This window comes from Mesoplodon bidens, assembly GCF_964165515.1.
Source record: "Mesoplodon bidens genome assembly, chromosome: 1".
Lineage (NCBI taxonomy): Eukaryota > Metazoa > Chordata > Mammalia > Artiodactyla > Ziphiidae > Mesoplodon > Mesoplodon bidens.
The window spans coordinates 27,261,694-27,279,437 of NC_138176.1; the positions used below are offsets into that span (position 1 = coordinate 27,261,694).

At 44.7% G+C, this 17,744-nt stretch overlaps 1 protein-coding gene across 3 annotated transcripts in view; it reads right to left on the reverse strand.

Annotated features, from left to right (window-relative positions):
- WBP1L (WW domain binding protein 1 like) overlaps window positions 1–16,431 on the reverse strand; it is a 60,102-nt gene extending 43,671 nt beyond the window's left edge. Inside the window, exons 1-2 of one of the 3 annotated variants that reach the window (XM_081228572.1) lie at window positions 16,252–16,340; window positions 2,963–3,024 (exon numbers count right to left, since the gene is read on the reverse strand). In XM_081228572.1, coding sequence (XP_081084698.1) covers window positions 2,963–2,977 — 15 coding nt within the window. In that variant the 5' untranslated portion in view covers window positions 2,978–3,024; window positions 16,252–16,340. Of the gene's footprint in view, window positions 1–2,962; window positions 3,025–8,410; window positions 8,445–16,251 lie in introns of those variants that run through there. The other 2 variants (XM_081228573.1, XM_081228570.1) reach the window with 2 other exon arrangements.
- Between the last annotated feature and the right edge of the window lie 1,313 nt (window positions 16,432–17,744).

A 17,744-nucleotide genomic window follows, 5' to 3' on the forward strand; every position in this document is an offset into this window, starting at 1 on the left:
AGGGGTCTCCGAAACTCACCACTGACAGGGGGCTGTCACTGATGGTTAAGTGTGCTGTTGCTGTATCTGCAAGTTCAGCTTTATCAAGTACAACAGCAGCCTTGTTTGTTTTTATACCAAAATGCTAGGTTCATTTTTCCTGCCCTGAAAACAGTTCACCAAACTGTCAAGTAGCCAAGAATTACATGAAAATCAGCAAGCTACAACTCAGGGCTGTCCCCAGAAATATTTCACGTCTCCTCACAAATTGCTCTCTAAACCAAAGATCGGAATAAGAAAAAAAAGGGGGGGGGGACCTAGGTCACACCAACTACATGATACACTCTCACATGTAACTTGGAAAGAGAACTCCATTTAGGAAAAGTAGTCTTCAAGGTCCCCACTAAATCTGATTTCATCCTTCACTTATATTTAAATTTAGGGCAGGGTAGAGAGAGACTCCACTTTTGGTGCAATGGTGGTAGGCGCAAGGAAAGGGCTAACATCATGGTCATTTTATTAAAGGTACCTTAACTCTTAAGTCCCTGGAAGCAGCTCCGGGCCCCCTCGGTGCAAAGTCATAAGAGCAAGTGTGCACACTCTCCAGCGAGAGATCATCTTGGTTGTGATTTTATAGGAAAATCCACTTTTTTTTAAACATCTTTATTGGAGTATAATTGCTTTACAATGGTTAGTTTCTGCTTTATAACGAAGTGAATCAGCTATACATATACATATATCCCCGTATCTCCTCCCTCTTGCGTCTCCCTCCCACCCTCCCTATCCCACCCCTCTAGGTGGTCACAAAGCACGGAGCTGATCTCCCTGTGCTATGCGGCTGCTTCCCACTAGCTATCTATTTTACATTTGGTAGTACCACTCCCTCTTTCACGTGCTCATAAATTCAGCAAAGTTATTTATTCTCAGGCCTATCTCCTCTTCTATAGTATAAGCAACTTAAGGGCAAGATGGGTAACTTTCATTTCTGTGTCCCTCACAATACCAAGTAATGCCTCACACAAAGCAGGCCCTCAAGAAAAACTGGTTACATGGATGAAGAGAATTGATGACTAAAGAGAAGATGGTAAAAATGAAGCTAATGCAGCTAAATCCCCGGAACATTTGGGCAGGTGACTTTTTCTGGTCACAGAAACCTGAAAAACAGCTAAGAGATAAGGAGGGCACCTGGATGGTACTCTGAGCTCAGGAGGCTTGATGAAGGGATTGTGAAACCCTCTGGCTATCTAATTTCTCAGCTGAGGAATTTAAAGCACTTAAGCCATCTCAAAAGCAAAACTGCCTTCCTCAAGGCAGAGCTGGGACGTGATCTAAGCCCCCCCCCCCCCCCCCGTGACAGATTTTCCTTTATGGGGAGTGGGATGAAGCGGCTTCTGGTTTTGCCTCTAGTTCACCAGAAACTCCATTAGCAACACCTGGCAGTCGCCTTTTTTGTTTAAAGGATTGTGAAACTTAATAAGGCCTAGCTGGAAACACAGCTCCTGGCACTAGGCCTTCCCTCAGTTCCTGGATCTTACGTATATCAAATACTACCTCCTCCTTCCTTAGGCTGTTTGGTAACCAAATCTACTCCAGGTCTAAGATTTCATGGTCAAAACTACCAGCGGAAAACTTCATGACAACTTATCCCTCCCATAAGCTGTAGGGAGTGGGGAAACTTCTGGAACATGCACGCCCACACCCCAAGTAAAATGATGACTGAAGGTGGTGAAACTGGAGAGGGAATCACACCAGATGCAGAGACGCTGGACCTTTCGTCACATTACACCCAACCACGGGCCACGCCTGAACCCTGGATTCCCAGACCGCAGAGAGGGAGGCAATACAGGATGTCAGCAGTTTCAAAAACACCTTGACCCAGAGTCCAAATCGTGAAGAAAGCACTACAGCAATGCAGAAGTGGGCAGGAAGACCCTACTCTATAAGCAGAAAACTTAGGGGGAAAACGCTGGAAGGGCCTTTGAGAAAGCATCCCCCATTACAGCAAGAAGTCAGCACAAGTCACTGTCCCTCCCTGAAAAGAAGTAGCAGGTGCCAATATCTTATATTTTATATCCAACATTCCAAAGTCCTTCACTTTTCTCGAGATGCACATTCTTGGCAGGATGTGCTCAGTATTATCGAGAATTACATTTTTTTTTTTTTCCGGCCACACCGTGCAGCTTGTGGGATCTTAGTTCCCCGACCAGGGATTGAACCCAGGCCCTCGAAAGTAGGAGCACGGGGTCCTAACCACTGGACCACTGGGGAATTCCCAGTGTTACAGAAAAGGTGGCACGAACCAATGAGAGACACAATAAAGTTTCATCCTTGCAGAGATCTCAGGTTTATAAACTCCTTTCACATCCCTTTTCATTGTTCCTTGTATCAGCTGGTGACAGGGCCAGGCAGCTACCATCCCCACTTGCCGGGCAGTACACCGGTCTGGAGGTGTGAGTTGACCTAGGACTAGACCTAGGGTTTCTGACTGAAGAGGCAGAGGTCTTCCCATGGAACCCCAGTAATTGGCTGCCTAGGGGCAGATTTTCCTTTAAGCTAGACTCTGTCAGGGCTCTGGCACTCTACCATGCTACCACCTATTCTCATGACCCTGGGCCAATTACTTCACCTCTCTGAGCCTTCATTACTTTTATCAGCATCACCCAGAGACCGCTCCGAGGCAGCCATTTCTGCGATAAGAGACTCACATGGTTAAAGAAGCTTACCAACCCTTTTGGAGATTCACGATACACGTGCTTTACAGTTAAGCCTCTGAAGGGTCCCACAATTAAGAAGACTGTAAAACCCTAAACCTCCTACATTTCAAACAGCACAGCCTCTCTTACCAAACATCTGTTCATAGCATCATTATCTCTATGGTGTCTTTCAGCCTCCAAATTCTATGTTCCATCTCTCCCTCAGCAGCGTTGCTCATTAGCCGTGAGACAGCCCCCGCCCCCGCCCACCCCCGCCGCCAATACTGTACCTTGAGGGTGGGCATGGTCAGCCAGACACGGGATGGGGACACCCAGCCTAGGCCCTGGAGAGCTGAAAGAGAAGATACGCAAACAGGGTCTCCTCATTTTCCTAGGTTTCTCTGAACATTTGTGCAATCTCAGATAAGAACAGGATTTTTCCAAAAATTCTCCCTACACTAGAAATTGAGGGCAAAAGTCATAAGTTAATCTTTCACTTTATATACTGGGCAGAGGTTGGAAATGGATATGCGTCCAAAAAAAAAAAAAAACTTTTGAGAGGGAAAAAGGGGGGAGTGGGCTGCTATGATTAAAACTTCACCACTAGACCTGTTCAAGTAAAAAAGAAAAAGCTGTGGTTGGAAGAGCACTTTTGATACTCACAGGATTGAAGCGTGTCACCGGGGAGTAACTTTTTTAAAGTAGTGTGACACAGGGTTAATTACTCACGAAAACTGAAGAACTATCATAATTAGCTGAATTGTCTAATAGTATTTTTACCCCTAGATCCAAATTAAATTCTCACACACACAAGATCCTCTCCTGTAACATTAAGGAATTATTGTCAATTTTTTAGGGTGTGATATGGGAGGGTGGTTACGTTCGGGAACATAGTCCTTTTATCTTTTAGACATTCAAACAGAACTATTTATGGTTGAGATGATATGAAGTCTGAAATTTGCTTCAAAATAATTTCACTGGGAATGAATGGAAGTGAAAGTAGATACAGTAAAGATAAAACAAGACTGGCCGAGACACTAAATCGCTGAGGCTGGGAGATGGGTACATGCTGGTTCATTACACCATTCTCTTTTTTTTGGTAAATGTTTAAAATGCTCCATAATAAAAAAAAAAATTAAAGGATTCTATTCTGAATAATGTCCATTTCTGACCCTAAATAATATTAAGCTTTACAGAGCCCTTAAAACAAATAGGGAACACCAAAAGCTCAAGCAACAAAAGAAAAACACAGATAAACTGGAATTCATCAAAATTAAAAACAGTTGTACTTCAAAGGACACCATGAAGAAAGTGAAAAAAAAAAAGACAGATTGGGAGGGAATATGTGCAAATCATTTATCTGATAAGGGATTCATATACGTTTCTTAACTGTGAGACCCTGAAGAGGGTTAACTGTAAAGCACATGCATCATGAATCTCCACGAGAAATGGTAGACTTCTGTGACCACGAGGGCCTCTTCCTCTTACAGCAGAAATGGCTGCCTCGGAGCCGTCTCTGGGAGATGCTGATAGAAGTAATGAAGGCTCAGAGAGGTAAAGTAATTGGTCCGGGGTCACGAGAAGAGATGTTAGCATGGCTAGGTCTAGAGTGCCAGAGCCCTGACAAAGTCTAGTTTAAAGGAAAACCTCCCCTTGGACAGTCACTCACTGGGATTCCGTGGGAAGACCACTGTCCTGTCAGTCAGATAAGGGCCTTTAAAACAAGGGATTGAATAGGCATTTCTCCAAAGAATATATACAAATGGCCAATAAGAACACAAAAAGGGGACTTCCCTGGCAGTCCAGTGGTTAAGACTCTGAGCTTCCAACGCAGGGGGCAGGGGTTCAATCCCTGGTCGGGGAACTAGGATCCTACATGCCGCATGGTGTGGCCAAAAAAAAACAAAAACCAAACAAACCAAACCAAACCAAACCAAAACAAAACAAAAGAACACAAAAAGATGTTCAACATTACTAGTTATTAGGGAAATACAAATCAAAACCACAGTGGGATACTACTTCACACCCACTAGGATGGTTATGATTTTAAAAAAGACAGTATTGACGAGGATGTGGAGAAACTGAAACTCTCATACATCGTTAGCGGGGATATATAATGGTGGAGCCACTATGGAAAACAGTCTGGCAGTTCCTCAAAAGTTAAACATAGATTAACGATATGACCCAGCAATTCTACTTCTAAGTGTATACTCATGAGAATGAAAACATATGTCCACTCAAAAACTGTATATTTATGTTCAAAGCAGCATTATTCATAACAGCCCAAAAGTGGAAAAAGCTCAAATATCCATCAATTGAGGACTAAATGTGTTACAACCATACAAAGGAATATTAATCGGCCATAAAAAGGAATGACATAGTGATACATGTTACAACATGGATGAACCTTGAAAACACTATGCTAAGTGAAAGAAGGCACTCACAAAATAGCACATGGTATATGATTCCATTTACATGAAATGCCCATAATGGGCAAATAGAGACAGAAAGCAGATTATTGGTTGCCAGCGACTTGGGGGATGGGGCAGGGAGAGGGGGAATGACTGCTGATACAGCATTTCTTTTGGGGGTGATGAAAACGTTCTGAAATTAGCTAGTGGTGAGGTGGTCCAAACTTGTGAATATACTAGAACCCACTAAATTGTATACTCTAAAAGAGTGAATTTTATGGTATGTGAATTATATCTCAGTAAAGCTGTATTACAAAAAAGAAAAAAAAAAAAGCCACAGAAACCATCCTCACCTCAGAACAGGAAGTACCAAATGGAGGTTGGGGACAGGTGTCAAGAAGCCCGAGGGAGTCCCTCAGCTCGGTACAGTCCACTGTGTGCTGAGAGCAGACAGATCTGCGTGTGGCAGCACTGTGGTCAGAATGAACGACTAACCACAACCCCCCACTCTTTTCCTCACTCAAAAGGCTGCAGTGGTGAGTGTATCAGAATAATAGCATATATCCTAACTTACCTGCTCTAAGAATAAATGATTTCATACCTTATTATTAGAAAATAGTTGTTGAAAAAACACCTCTCATCTGATCACCAAGGCTGATGATATGGAAAGTGATTCACGTGCATTTTGGACAAGGAGTGAACCAAAATATATTCTTAAATTCCTCCACTGAAAACAAACCTTGGGTCAGTAAGGGAAGAGGGAAGTCTTAAAGTTCCCCAGAGCTAAAATAATTAATAACAACAACAACAAACGCTAACATTTGCCAAGTAATTACTATGTGGCAGGCACTGCTCTAAGTGCTTTACAAGTACTAACTCAGTTAACCCTCACAATAACCCTACAGGCTAGGTGCTTATTAACCCATTTTACAGATGAGGATACTGAGTTAACTAACTAGTCCAAGGTTATATGGAGGCAGTCTGGCTCCAGAGTCTGCTCTCTCAGCAATGCCACTTCCAGGCGTCTCTTCTGGGATGACCACCACGGAGGGGTGGTAGTTCGGGCATGAAACTAGACTTGTGTACCACACAGCAATTGGCCAACAGCTCCAGGCCACCAGCTTGACATCTTCCAGGGACCACAAACCACTTCCTTCAGCACATGGGCAGGCATTTCTACCCTCCTCCGGCTAGAGGCTCACTGCCCTTGTGTGAATCCTACTCCACAGCAAAGGGAGCAACCAGTTTGCAGACAGGGAGACTGGAAGCTAAGCCAATTAGAGACCTATAGGCTTTTGAGAAAGTAAACCGCAAGGTGCCCGTGTTAAGAGTCAGAAGGCACATCTTCAAGGATAAGCAGAGGGTGCAGGTGAAGAAATGATGTTCACATGTGTGTGGGGAAGTGAGCCCTTGCATGCCCTACTGATGGGAATGTGAACTGATAAAGCTGTTTTGGGGAGCAACTTGGCACTACTGGCCCCAAATTCCAAATGTACATACCCTAGAAGCCCAGAGTCCCCAGTTCCACTTCTAGGAACCTAGCAAACTGCAGAAAGAAATAAGTGCAACAATGTTCACTGCAGCACAGCTTGAAATGGCAATACCTTGGACACAATGTACGTTCATTTATGGAGGGGTAGTCAAATAAATCATGGTCTAAAGCAATTACAGGCATTAAAAAAAAATCAGAGGCATATATGCGATATGAAAAAAGTCTACAATATATTAAGGTTTTAAAAAAAGGTGCATGTTGTTAAAGTACTACATATAAATTATCCCATTTTTGCTTTAAAAACAAATAAAAGAAAATAAAGAACACTACCCATACCAACAACTTTATTTTATATGTGTGTGGATGTAAGTTTATACATAGGAGTTATATTACTACGTCTATAAATTTGCAGCATAAGCAGAAAACCCAAAAATACACAACCACAAACTCTCACTTTTTCCTCAAAGTATTTTTGTATTTCTCTATTATTTACCATTGTTATGAGCGTGTGTTATTTTTGTGTAATTAAAAACTGATGTGAAAAGGTAAAAGGTACCTCAAAGCCCAAAGAAAGGCAGCAATCGGGTCTAAGAAAGGGACTGGAGAGACAGCCAGATTGGTCCTTATGAGAAATCAGGCCGGTGCAGGTTTTCCGCTCCCAGCTCCCACCCACAGCCAACAGCAGCAAGGGGATTTGCATAATTAAAGACAAGGGACTCAAGAAAAAAAGAAAGAAGTACACAGGATCAACTTCTCACACAGTTTGACTCTATATTCAAGTCCCAAAGAGCTACCGTGCTCCAACATCCCAGTGTAGAAAGCCAAATATTAACTTTCTCTCCCAAATAAACCACAAAACTGTAAATCCGATAATAAACTAAGCTATGGTGTTTTTCATTGTGTCTGTGTTTGGTTGGGTTTTGATATGATTGGAGTGAAACTGCCAGGTGGAATTTTAGATGAGGAAGATTAATTTTTAAACGGCGAACAAAAAGTAGTATGTACAATTTTGAAAAATATGATTATTTTCTCCATGCACCACGCGTGTCTCTGATCTGCAAGAATGTGTAACAAAACAGTGTTACAATGTAAGATCTGTCTTGCTCCATATTTAAAAATCAAAACAGAAATGTTTTGATAACTTCACTCTAGGATCCACCGTTCCAAACCACAAATATTCTTGTAACGTCTTACATTCACTCTCATCTCTTCCAAAACAAGTTTAACTTCTTTAAAACACCTAAGATCGTGAATCAAAACTGAGCCGTGGCTCTATGAGGGTGATGACGGCACCAGGAACAGAAGATATACAGCTCATCTGCTTTCCCACAGAAAAAAGTATGGAAAGATGAAAACCAAAAGTAAATAAATCCAGCTATGGGAATGTAGCTGAGTAAGCCAAAGTATCCCCAAAACCCCAAAAACCCCATCCAGGCAAGACTGACAAGTCTTTAATTCCCACACTGGGAAAGCCCGGAATTGTATCAACAAGCTGCAGAATTCAATAGGATGAGACTTGTTTCCCTTTTCTTTACCTCCCATGTTGCAATGTTCTGGATTTATTTGTATTTCTTTGTTTGTGGTTTCCACATTTGCATGTGGGTTTTTGGCCAGACTTTGCTCCACCTAGTGGAACTTCAAAGGATGGGCCAAAAGGGAGGTGCCCACTGGCAGACCTCAGCCTGACTGTTGTATGCGGCTGAGTGGACAGGTCACCAAGACCCGCTGTCGCCGTTACCTGTCACCCAGTGGCTGCTCTGTCTGTGCGGTTATAGTGGGATCGGTGGCCCCAGCAGGGCCCAAAGTTGGGGTGGTAGGGCAAGGAATGAACCCACCTGGTCATTGCTCCACCTGGTCCTGATGGTCCCTCAAACGTCAGTCCAGCAACTTAAGGCAAGAAAGAAAGAGGCCCTCAGGTGTATGGATGGCCAGGCATTCAAAAGGCTGTTGGAATTCTGAATCCAAAGCCAGCTAACTTACCCACAGCACCCACAGAGTAGCCAGCTTGTGCCCAGCACCCACAGATGACGGGCATCCTGGACCTGGAAGAGAGGGCTCTCCTCCAGACACAGCTCTGGTAAGGTCCAGGACTGTCAGCTTCCCTCGTGGCGACCTGAGAACACCTAACAGTTTCTGCAGGCTGAGCGTGTGTGAGAACAAACTAACATTCATGAGGCCGAAAATGAGAGGAGAGCCAAGATCCGGAATGAGGAAAGGAAAAAGTTCTAAGAACATGACTCAGTTCAGATTGGTGGTGGGACCATGGAGGACACAGAAAAAGAAAGTGACTGGCCATCAGGCTTTCACTGGGACGAAAACAAACGTTCTTAAAGTGAAACCACAAAGACAGACCAAAGTGAGAGGAAAGAAGGTTTAAGATGGGGTGACTTAGGGAGGCTCACCTGCTTACTGAACCACAGGCTAAAAAAATGTGCTTTTGTCAAAATAGTTGATGTTGGCTAACGATGATGAGCTGACTGGTAACACATGTCAACAAATCTGAGAGACATCAGGATTCAGGACACTAAAGCTTTAAACTGTCCCACCTGAAATTTGTCGTCAGAGGTTATTTCACACACATCTTTTCATAGGAAGGCTGACCTCAAATCCCACAATACTGGGCAGGAGCTGGTAAGGGGATAGCAGGTACCACACAAGGGTTTCTCCACCTTGGCGCTACCGACATTTTGGGGAGGACCATTCTTTGTTGTGGGGGACTACCCTGAGGACATTTAGCAGCACCCCTGGCCTTCATACAACAGATGCCAGTAGTGCTCCTGAGTTACGACAATCAAAAATGTTTCCAGACACGGACAAATGTCCTCAGGCAGGGGCAAAATTGTCTCCAATTGAGAACCACTATTCTACATAGGTTCACCATGAAGAGTTACCTACATAGGTAAAAGATCACAGGGACAAACCTAAACTCAGATATAGAACAGAATCAAGGAAGTCACTTCCAAACTCCCCAAATCTCAGTTTCTGAACCTAGTTTGAGAGTTGACACTAACTTACCAACCACAATGCACTTTTGAGGACCACCAATAAGAACAGCAGTGATAAGTATTATTATATTTAATAACCATGAAGTATATTCCAAAAGCTTTACATATATATCTTTTCAGGTCCCAACAAACCTATAAAGTACGTGCCACTTTTATTTGTTTCTTTCTTTCTTTCTTTCTTTCTTTAGGCTGCGTTGGGTCTTCATTGCTGTGTTCAGGCTTTCTCTAGTTGCAGCGAGTGGGTGCTACTCTGTTGCGGTGCATCAGGCTTCTCTAGGTGGTGGCTTCTCTTGCTGCGGAGCACGGGTTATAGGTGTGCGGGCTTCAGTATTTGTGGCATGTGGGCCCTGTAGTTGTGGCTCACGGGCTCTAGAGCACAGGCTCAGTAGCTGTGGTGCACGGGCTCAGTTGCTCCGCGGCATGTGGGATCTTCGCAGACCAGGGCTCGAACCCATGTCCCCTGCATTGGCAGGTGGATTCATTTTTTTTTTTTTTTTTTTTTTGCGGTACGCGGGCCTCTCACTGTTGTGGCCTCTCCCATTGCGGAGCACAGGCTCTGGACGCGCAGGCTTAACAGCCATGGCTCACGGGCCTAGCCGCTCTGCGGCAGGTGGGACCTTCCCGGATCGGGGCACGAACCGATGTCCCCTGCATCAGCAGGCGGACTCGCAACAACTGCGCCACCAGGGAAGCCCGCAGGTGGATTCTTAACCACTGTGCCAACAGGGAAGTCCCTAAACTACGTACTATTATTATTCCCATTTTATAGATGAGGAAACTGGGGCACAAAGAGGTTAAAGTAACTTGCTTAAGGATAGTAAGTGGAAGAATCAAGTTTGGAACTCAGGTAATCTGCCCCCAGAGCCCATGACCTCACCACTACATTAGACTATATTCCACCTCCACAATGGAAAACTGTTAGATCTGCATTGTCTAACAGGTAGTCAGTAGTCACATGTAGCTATTTACTTTAAATTAAAAACTGAATATCATACCACTTTGGAAAACAGTCTGGCAGTTCCTCAAAAGGTTACACAAAGAGTTATCATATGACCCAGCAATTCCACCATTAGGTATATATCCAAGAGAAATGAATACATGTGTACACAAAAACTTGTACACACATGTCCATAGCAGCATTATTCACAATAGCCCAAAAGGGAACACAGCTCAAATGTCCATCAACTGATGAATGGATAAATAAAATGGTACATTCATGCAACTGAATGTTAATCAGCCATAAAAAGGAATGAAATACTGATACATGCAATGATACACAAATACATCAACATGGAAGAATCTTGAAAACATTATGCTAAGTGAAAGAAGCCAGTTACAAAGGACCACATGGTGTATGATTCCATTTATACACAATGTCCAGAATGGGCAAATCCAAAGAGACAGAAAGTAGATTAGTGATTGTAGGGGCTGGGGGAGGAGGGGGTGTAATGGGGAAGGGCTGCTAATGGCTATGGGGTTTCTTTGTGGGGTGATGAAAATGTTCTAAAATTAGATACTGGTGATGGTCACACAACGCTCTGACTCACTAAAAAAACATTTCCTGGGCTTCCCTGGTGGCACAGTGGTTGAGAGTCCGCCTGCCGATGCACGGGACACGGGTTCGTGCCCCGGTCCGGGAAGATCCCACATGCCGCGGAGCGGCTGGGCCTATGAGCCATGGCCGCTGAGCCTGCACATCCGGAGGCTGTGCTCCGCAACGGGAGAGGCCACAACAGTGAGAGGCCCGTGTACCGCAAAAAAAAAAAACAAAACATTTTCTGTACACTTTAAGAGGATGAATCTTTTGGCATGTGAATTATAACTCAATGAAGTTGATAAAAAAAATTAAATGCCATTAAAAATTCAGTTCCGGGACTTCCCTGGTGGTCCAGTGGTTAAGAATCCGCCTTCCAAAGCAGGGGACGTGGGTTCAATCCCTGGTTGGGGAACTAAGATCCCACATGCCGAGGGGCTACTACTGAGCCCATGCACCACAACTAGAGAGAAGCCCACGTGCAGCAAGGAAGAGCCCAGCACCGCAACAAAAGATGCTGCATGTTGCAATAAGACCTGACGCAGCCAAAAATTAATTAATTAATTATTTTAAAATTTGGTTCCTTAGTTATCCTAGCCACATTTCAAGGACTCAATAGCCACATGTGGCTACGTGGCTACAAAATGGACAGCATAGATATAGATGATTTCCAACATCACAGGAAGTTCTACTGTCAGCAGTAGAATTTCGACAAACGGATAAAAGCCCTCCTTATCATCTAATTGCAGCTCACCTTTCAAGTCTCAAGCTATTCTCACAGTCCTCTGCACACCCACAGGCAAAGCTTCCACCACAGACTATGTGCCACTTCCAAAAGCTCCATTTTCACTCTTTCATGCCGGAATAAACTTTCCCCCTTCCTAGTCCACAGACATCCTACTTATCCTTATCAACCTTGAAAGCCCAGTCCAAATGCCTCTCCCTCTATGAAACCTTCCCTAAATCCCCACCCTCCCCCAGCCTTAGCCGTTGTTCCCACCGTCCTTTGCTTGCACTTCCATTACAGTGCTGATCCCTCCAGATTACATATCAGTGTATATTATCTGTCTTTCCCACAGGATTATTAGCTCCTTGAGGACAGGGATTCTGCTACTTGTTTGAGGGTTCCCAGTGCCTAGGAATAATAATAGCCTGCTGCAAAGAATGAACATTTTGGTAAATGTTTGTTGGATTCTACTCAAAGGATTTACAGCAACTCATGGTGTTAACTTTAGACAATTGCTCACTTTGGTGTATAAAACAGACTAAGAAAGTGAAAGAAAGAGGGTAAGAATCTGAAAGTCTCATATCCCACTGTTCTACAAGGAATGAGGGTGGTCGCAATGAAATGCCATATTTAGGAAAGAAGAGTGGAGCAGGGCTTCTGGACTGAAAACTGGGGCAATGGAGGTGAGTAAAGGTGAGGCGGAAGGGGTATACTATTGGAGGGTGTGAGGGGAAGAAAAAATATCATGAACCAGGGCCCCCTTCCAACTCAAAGTTTTAAGCATGGAAAAGGAAGGGCAAGGACTGCATCTCTACAGATCTGCGCCCAGCCCATCGGCTGGATCACTTTATTGAAAATGACATTTCTCCTAAAACTTTATTTTAAATACTACAGTCAGATTTTTCTGGTTGAATCTAACCAACAAGAGAAAGAAAGAAACTCCGCATATCTCCATCATAATTTAACTGGAAGAGACAAATGTCAAGGCCTTACTGTTTGGAGACTCTATTGCTTTTTTATTCTTTATGGATTCAAGGAATCACATCTGAGTTGCAATGACCTATAGGAGAATTAAGTCTAAGTTCCTAATCACAGAATGGAGTTAAACTGATGAACTCATTTGGGCCAGGATGGCAAGAAATGACTGTTTCAGTGCAGAGCTGGAACCAGGGAAAGCAAGCTGCCTAATATCATATATTTGATATTAAATGCATGTGTAAAAAAAAGATTGTATTATGAAAAAGAATATATGTATATACATACATATATTCATATATATAAAACTGGATCACTTTGCTGTACACCAGAAATTAACACATTGTAAATTAACTATACTTTAATTAAAAAAAAAAAGACTGGGGGCTTCCCTGGTGGCGCAGTGGTTGAGAGTCCGCCTGCGGATGCAGGGGACGCGGGTACGTGCCCCGGTCCGGGAGGATCCCACATGCCGCGCAGCGGCAGGCCCGTGAGCCATGGCCGCTGAGCCTGCGCGTCCGGAGCCTGTGCTCCGCAATGGGAGAGGCCACAACAGTGAGAGGCCCGCATACCGCAAAAAAAAAAAAAAAAAAAAAGACTGTACTTGATAGAGACATTTCAAGGGAAAAAAGTGCAGTGAGGTACCCATACAATTTTCAATACAGACGGAGTACAGAGAGTCCTCCTCAATTCGGAGCTAGCTAGAAGCCATTGTTGAAATCCAGACAGTGAGTACCTGAAGTACACCCTAAGCCAAAATGGTCTCTAAATTTTTTTTTCTTCACTGATTTCTGCAAGCCAAAAATCAACAAAAACCGGGCTTCCCTGGTAGCGCAGTGGTTGAGAGTCCGCCTGCCGATGCAGGGGACGCGGGTTCGTGCCCCGGTCCGAAAAGATCCCACATGGCGCGGAGCGGCTAAGCCCGTGAGCCATGGCCGCTGAGCCTGCGCGTCCGGAGCCTGTGCTCCCGCAATGGGAGAGGCCACAACAGTGAGAGGCCCGCGTACCGCAAAAAAAAAAAAAAAAAAAAAAAAATCAACAAAAACCAAAACAAAAACTAAATTGACTAAACTGTGGCGGATTCAGAGTTAATAATTATAGAGTAACTTCCATTCCAAAGGTTAAAATTCAAAACACAATTCTCATTATAGATACTGAGAACTCGGCGAGAGAAAGACACAGGCTATGAGATGGGGTTAGGAGTGTTAGGGGGAAGGGGGTCAGAAGGAGAGAGACTACTGCTTTCAAAAACTTTCCCTTCTCTGCAGGAACTGTAACCACATAATAGCTGCTGGCCAGTGCTAGCATCCATTCAAATGGAACAAAGTACAAAAGCCACCCTGTCCCCCAAGTATCGGAAGTGCCAGAGAAATGATAACAAAACGGTCTGTGACCCACAAGCTGCAATTAGGGCATGACACCGAAGATCCCCTCCCAAACCTCTCTCCACGTCCCAGGCTTCCATGACCTGGGAAGGAAACTCCACTTTCCATCCTTCTTCCTGCTAAAGAAATGGATCTGGTTCCCGCCAGATGCCAACCACTGCTCTCCAATGGGGAGATGTAGTCCACCTCAAAAGGCTCCAAAGCCTGCACCGTTCCTAAATCAACCCCCTAGCAATGTTAATTATTGGTTATTGGAAACAGCCTTTAAAGATACTTACAGAAGGGCCAGGTGCAAAGGGAAAGCAACAGTTTGTTCTATATTTTATTCTCTCAACATCTATATTTCTTAGCTTTGTAACTTTTCTAATAAAGGAAATTTATTTCTCTTGCCACTTCATGATTTTAACTGAGAAAACAAAGAACCCCAACAAAGCCTAAAACAGAAGAGCCCCAGCCCTAGAAAAAGGAATGTACTGGGACAGAAAATGAGCTCTATTCCTTTCACATGTTATTTCCAATATACATAAATATATTCTTTGGGAAAAGCAGATGATACGTCCACAGATAAATGAATAAACAAATTATGGAACACAACGGAGTATTATTCAGCCATAAAAAGGAATGAATTACATGCTACAACATGGATAAACCTTGAAAACATTATGCTAAGGGAGAGACACCAGATACAAAAGGTTAAAAAAAAAAAAAATACAAAAGGTATTGTAAGATTCCATTTATATGAAATAGCCTGAATAGATAAATCCATAGACATGTAAAGCAGACTGGTGGTTGCCAAGGGCTGGGGGAAGGGGGAACAGGGAGGAACTGCTTGTACAGGGTTTTCTCCCCAGGTGATAAAATGTTTTGGAACTAGACAGAGGCGGTGGTTGCTCAATATTGCGAATGCACTAAACACCACTGAATTGTTCACTTTAAAATGGTTAAACGGTTTTAAACAGTTTATGTTATATAAAGTTCATCTCACTTGAAAAATTAATGTTTTAAATAGAGGATACTAATGGGCATAACATGATGCTCATAAACTCCTAGGAAAAAAGATAAGGCTTTTTGCTGGCATTGTGCTTCTACTCTTGACCACAACACAAAGTTCAAGTGCTAAGCTGTATAGAGTCTGCCATCTTGCTCTGTGTGTGTCTGTATATGCCTTTCTGAAAAGACACAGAAGGGAACAGAAACTGAAGAAAATAGAATGGTAAAGCTTTGCCAAATGCAAGGAAGAGAAGGAGGGGTGATTCCCCCTACTGCATCTCACCCAACCTGGCGCCAGGAGTAACCCTCCCATTTGGGTTTCGAAATGCCAGCCGGCGCTAAAATCAGCACAAGCCACTTAGCAAGAAAAGCTGGGGTGCTCCATTTGTTGCCCGTATTGGCATCAGCACCACCCTTTGCTCAAAACCCGGAGCTGGCCCAGATCAGCATCAGTGACCGGCTCCCCAGGCCAGCCAGCCTGATAGTAAGAGCTTGTTACAGCTCAAGTGTGCCCTGCTGCTGAGAGGACCCAGTCTACTTCATCTCACTTGCCTTCCAAGAGTCCTGCCTCCAACACCAGTAAAAATAGGGCCAAGTGGCCCCTAGAACTTTCCCAGGTCCAGCTTGAAATAGATATCCTCTCAGCCAGCCCCTCCTCCCTCTCAGGGCCGCTCAATAACCCACGTACCCCTACCCGCACAGACATACACGCGGCATCGCTGCCTTGGAGACCTGCTCCACTGGAGGACACAAATGCGCCCCACATGACCCCGCTTGCGCCACTATCCAGTTACAGTCATCCCAGCCCACCTGACCTAACTGCCGTCTCAAAGGCCCCTCACTCGCTTGGCACCATGCCTCTGCCACCTCCGTGATACCAAAACCGTCACAGGTGTCCCTCAGCTAAACACCGACGCCCCCTTAGATCCTGTCCACTCCAGGCATGGGTGCCCCTCTCGGGACCCCTCAACTCTTGGCAACAACATTCCTTCAGCCCCCTCCAGCCAGGCCTCGACGCCCCCCAGGCCCCAGCCTAGCCCGGACACCCCCTCCCCCTTACCTGCGGGGGTTCAGCCCTGGCTGACAGGGGGCTGGGCAGCGCCTGGAGGAGCAGGAGCGCCATGCCACCCAGGAGCCTTCTCCTCTCCATCCCCCTCCTGCTCCTGCTCCTCCGCCACGGCGCCGCCACCTCCCTCCTCCTCCCTCTCCTCCTCTTCCCTCTTCTTCCTTCTTCCCTTCTTTTCCTGTTTCACTCTCCCTCCCCTCCCGCTTCCGGCTCCGCTCCACTCCGCCCCAGCCCAAACGCCCTCCCAGACACTTGGATGGTTCTCCAATTCCAGCGCTTCATTGGCCCTTGCCCTTCGTCCATTGGCCAAAACAGCTGTCGATCAAATCGAAGTCCCGCCCCCCTCATGAAGACGGAAAACCGGAGAAATCCAGCCAATGGAAAGTAGGAGGAAGCCGGGCCATCTTGAGTGCTACGAGGCGGCGTAAATGCGTCCCGCTGCGCAGAGTGGCGGAAGTAGGTCTGATCAGGGGCGGGGCCATCCAAAACGTGGGTTGAAAAGTCTAATTCTGGTGCCACCACCTTGAATGTGGCGGAAGTACTAGATTTCCACAGTTTAGCAAAGAAAAAGAAAGGGGTATGGTAATTCCAAAGGGTGTTGGAAAATAAGTTAGTTTTATAAAGTAACCTGGCACTCTTAAAAAAGACAACTGCAGAGACTTCCCTGGTGGTCCAGTGGTTAAGACTCCACCCTGCCAATGCAGGGGGCCCGGCTTGATCCCTGGTCAGGGACCTAGGATCCCACGTCCTGTGTGGGTGGCACGGCCTAAAAGGAAAAAGGAAAAACAAAAAAGACAACTGCAATCTAAAAAGCTTTTGATGTCTTTTGTCTTTAAGCACAGCCCCAGTACCAGAGTCCCTCTCTTGCTCTCAAAACTGCTCAAGCAGCATCTTCGGTCAATTTGAATTCCTGTGAGATAGTATCTTTACCTGAGGCACAGTGCTTTGTCACCCCAAGTTCAAGGGATGAAATTCTACTGACTCTTCCTCAGAAATAGCTCTGAAATCCACCCCTACTGCTTCAATCCATGTTCTCATTTTCTGGCTAAATACAAACGGTCTCCCTGCTGTCCTGCCAGTTGCTAATTCTTCCCTCTTGAATTTCTCTCACATGTCACAGCAGGGATGTTCTACCACCTAAAATCAAATATTATCGTCTCAGGGCTTCCCCTCTCAAAATACTTCAACTACCTACAGGATTTATTGTCCAAACTTATCAATAAGTGGTCCTTTCTGTGTCCTGTCCCTGCGTATTTTTTTTTCACACCTACATACTTCTTTATCTCACCTACTGCCACTACATTTCCCACACATTCTGCTCACACCCAACAGTTAAGAGATCCCCAATGAACTGTGCTATACAATACATTTAACTTCATTTACACATTACACATACAGTTTCCCGTTTAAAATTCCTAGTTCTCATCCCCTGGTTTCTTCTTCTGAATTCACATAACACTTATCACACAGTGTATCTAATCTATAAT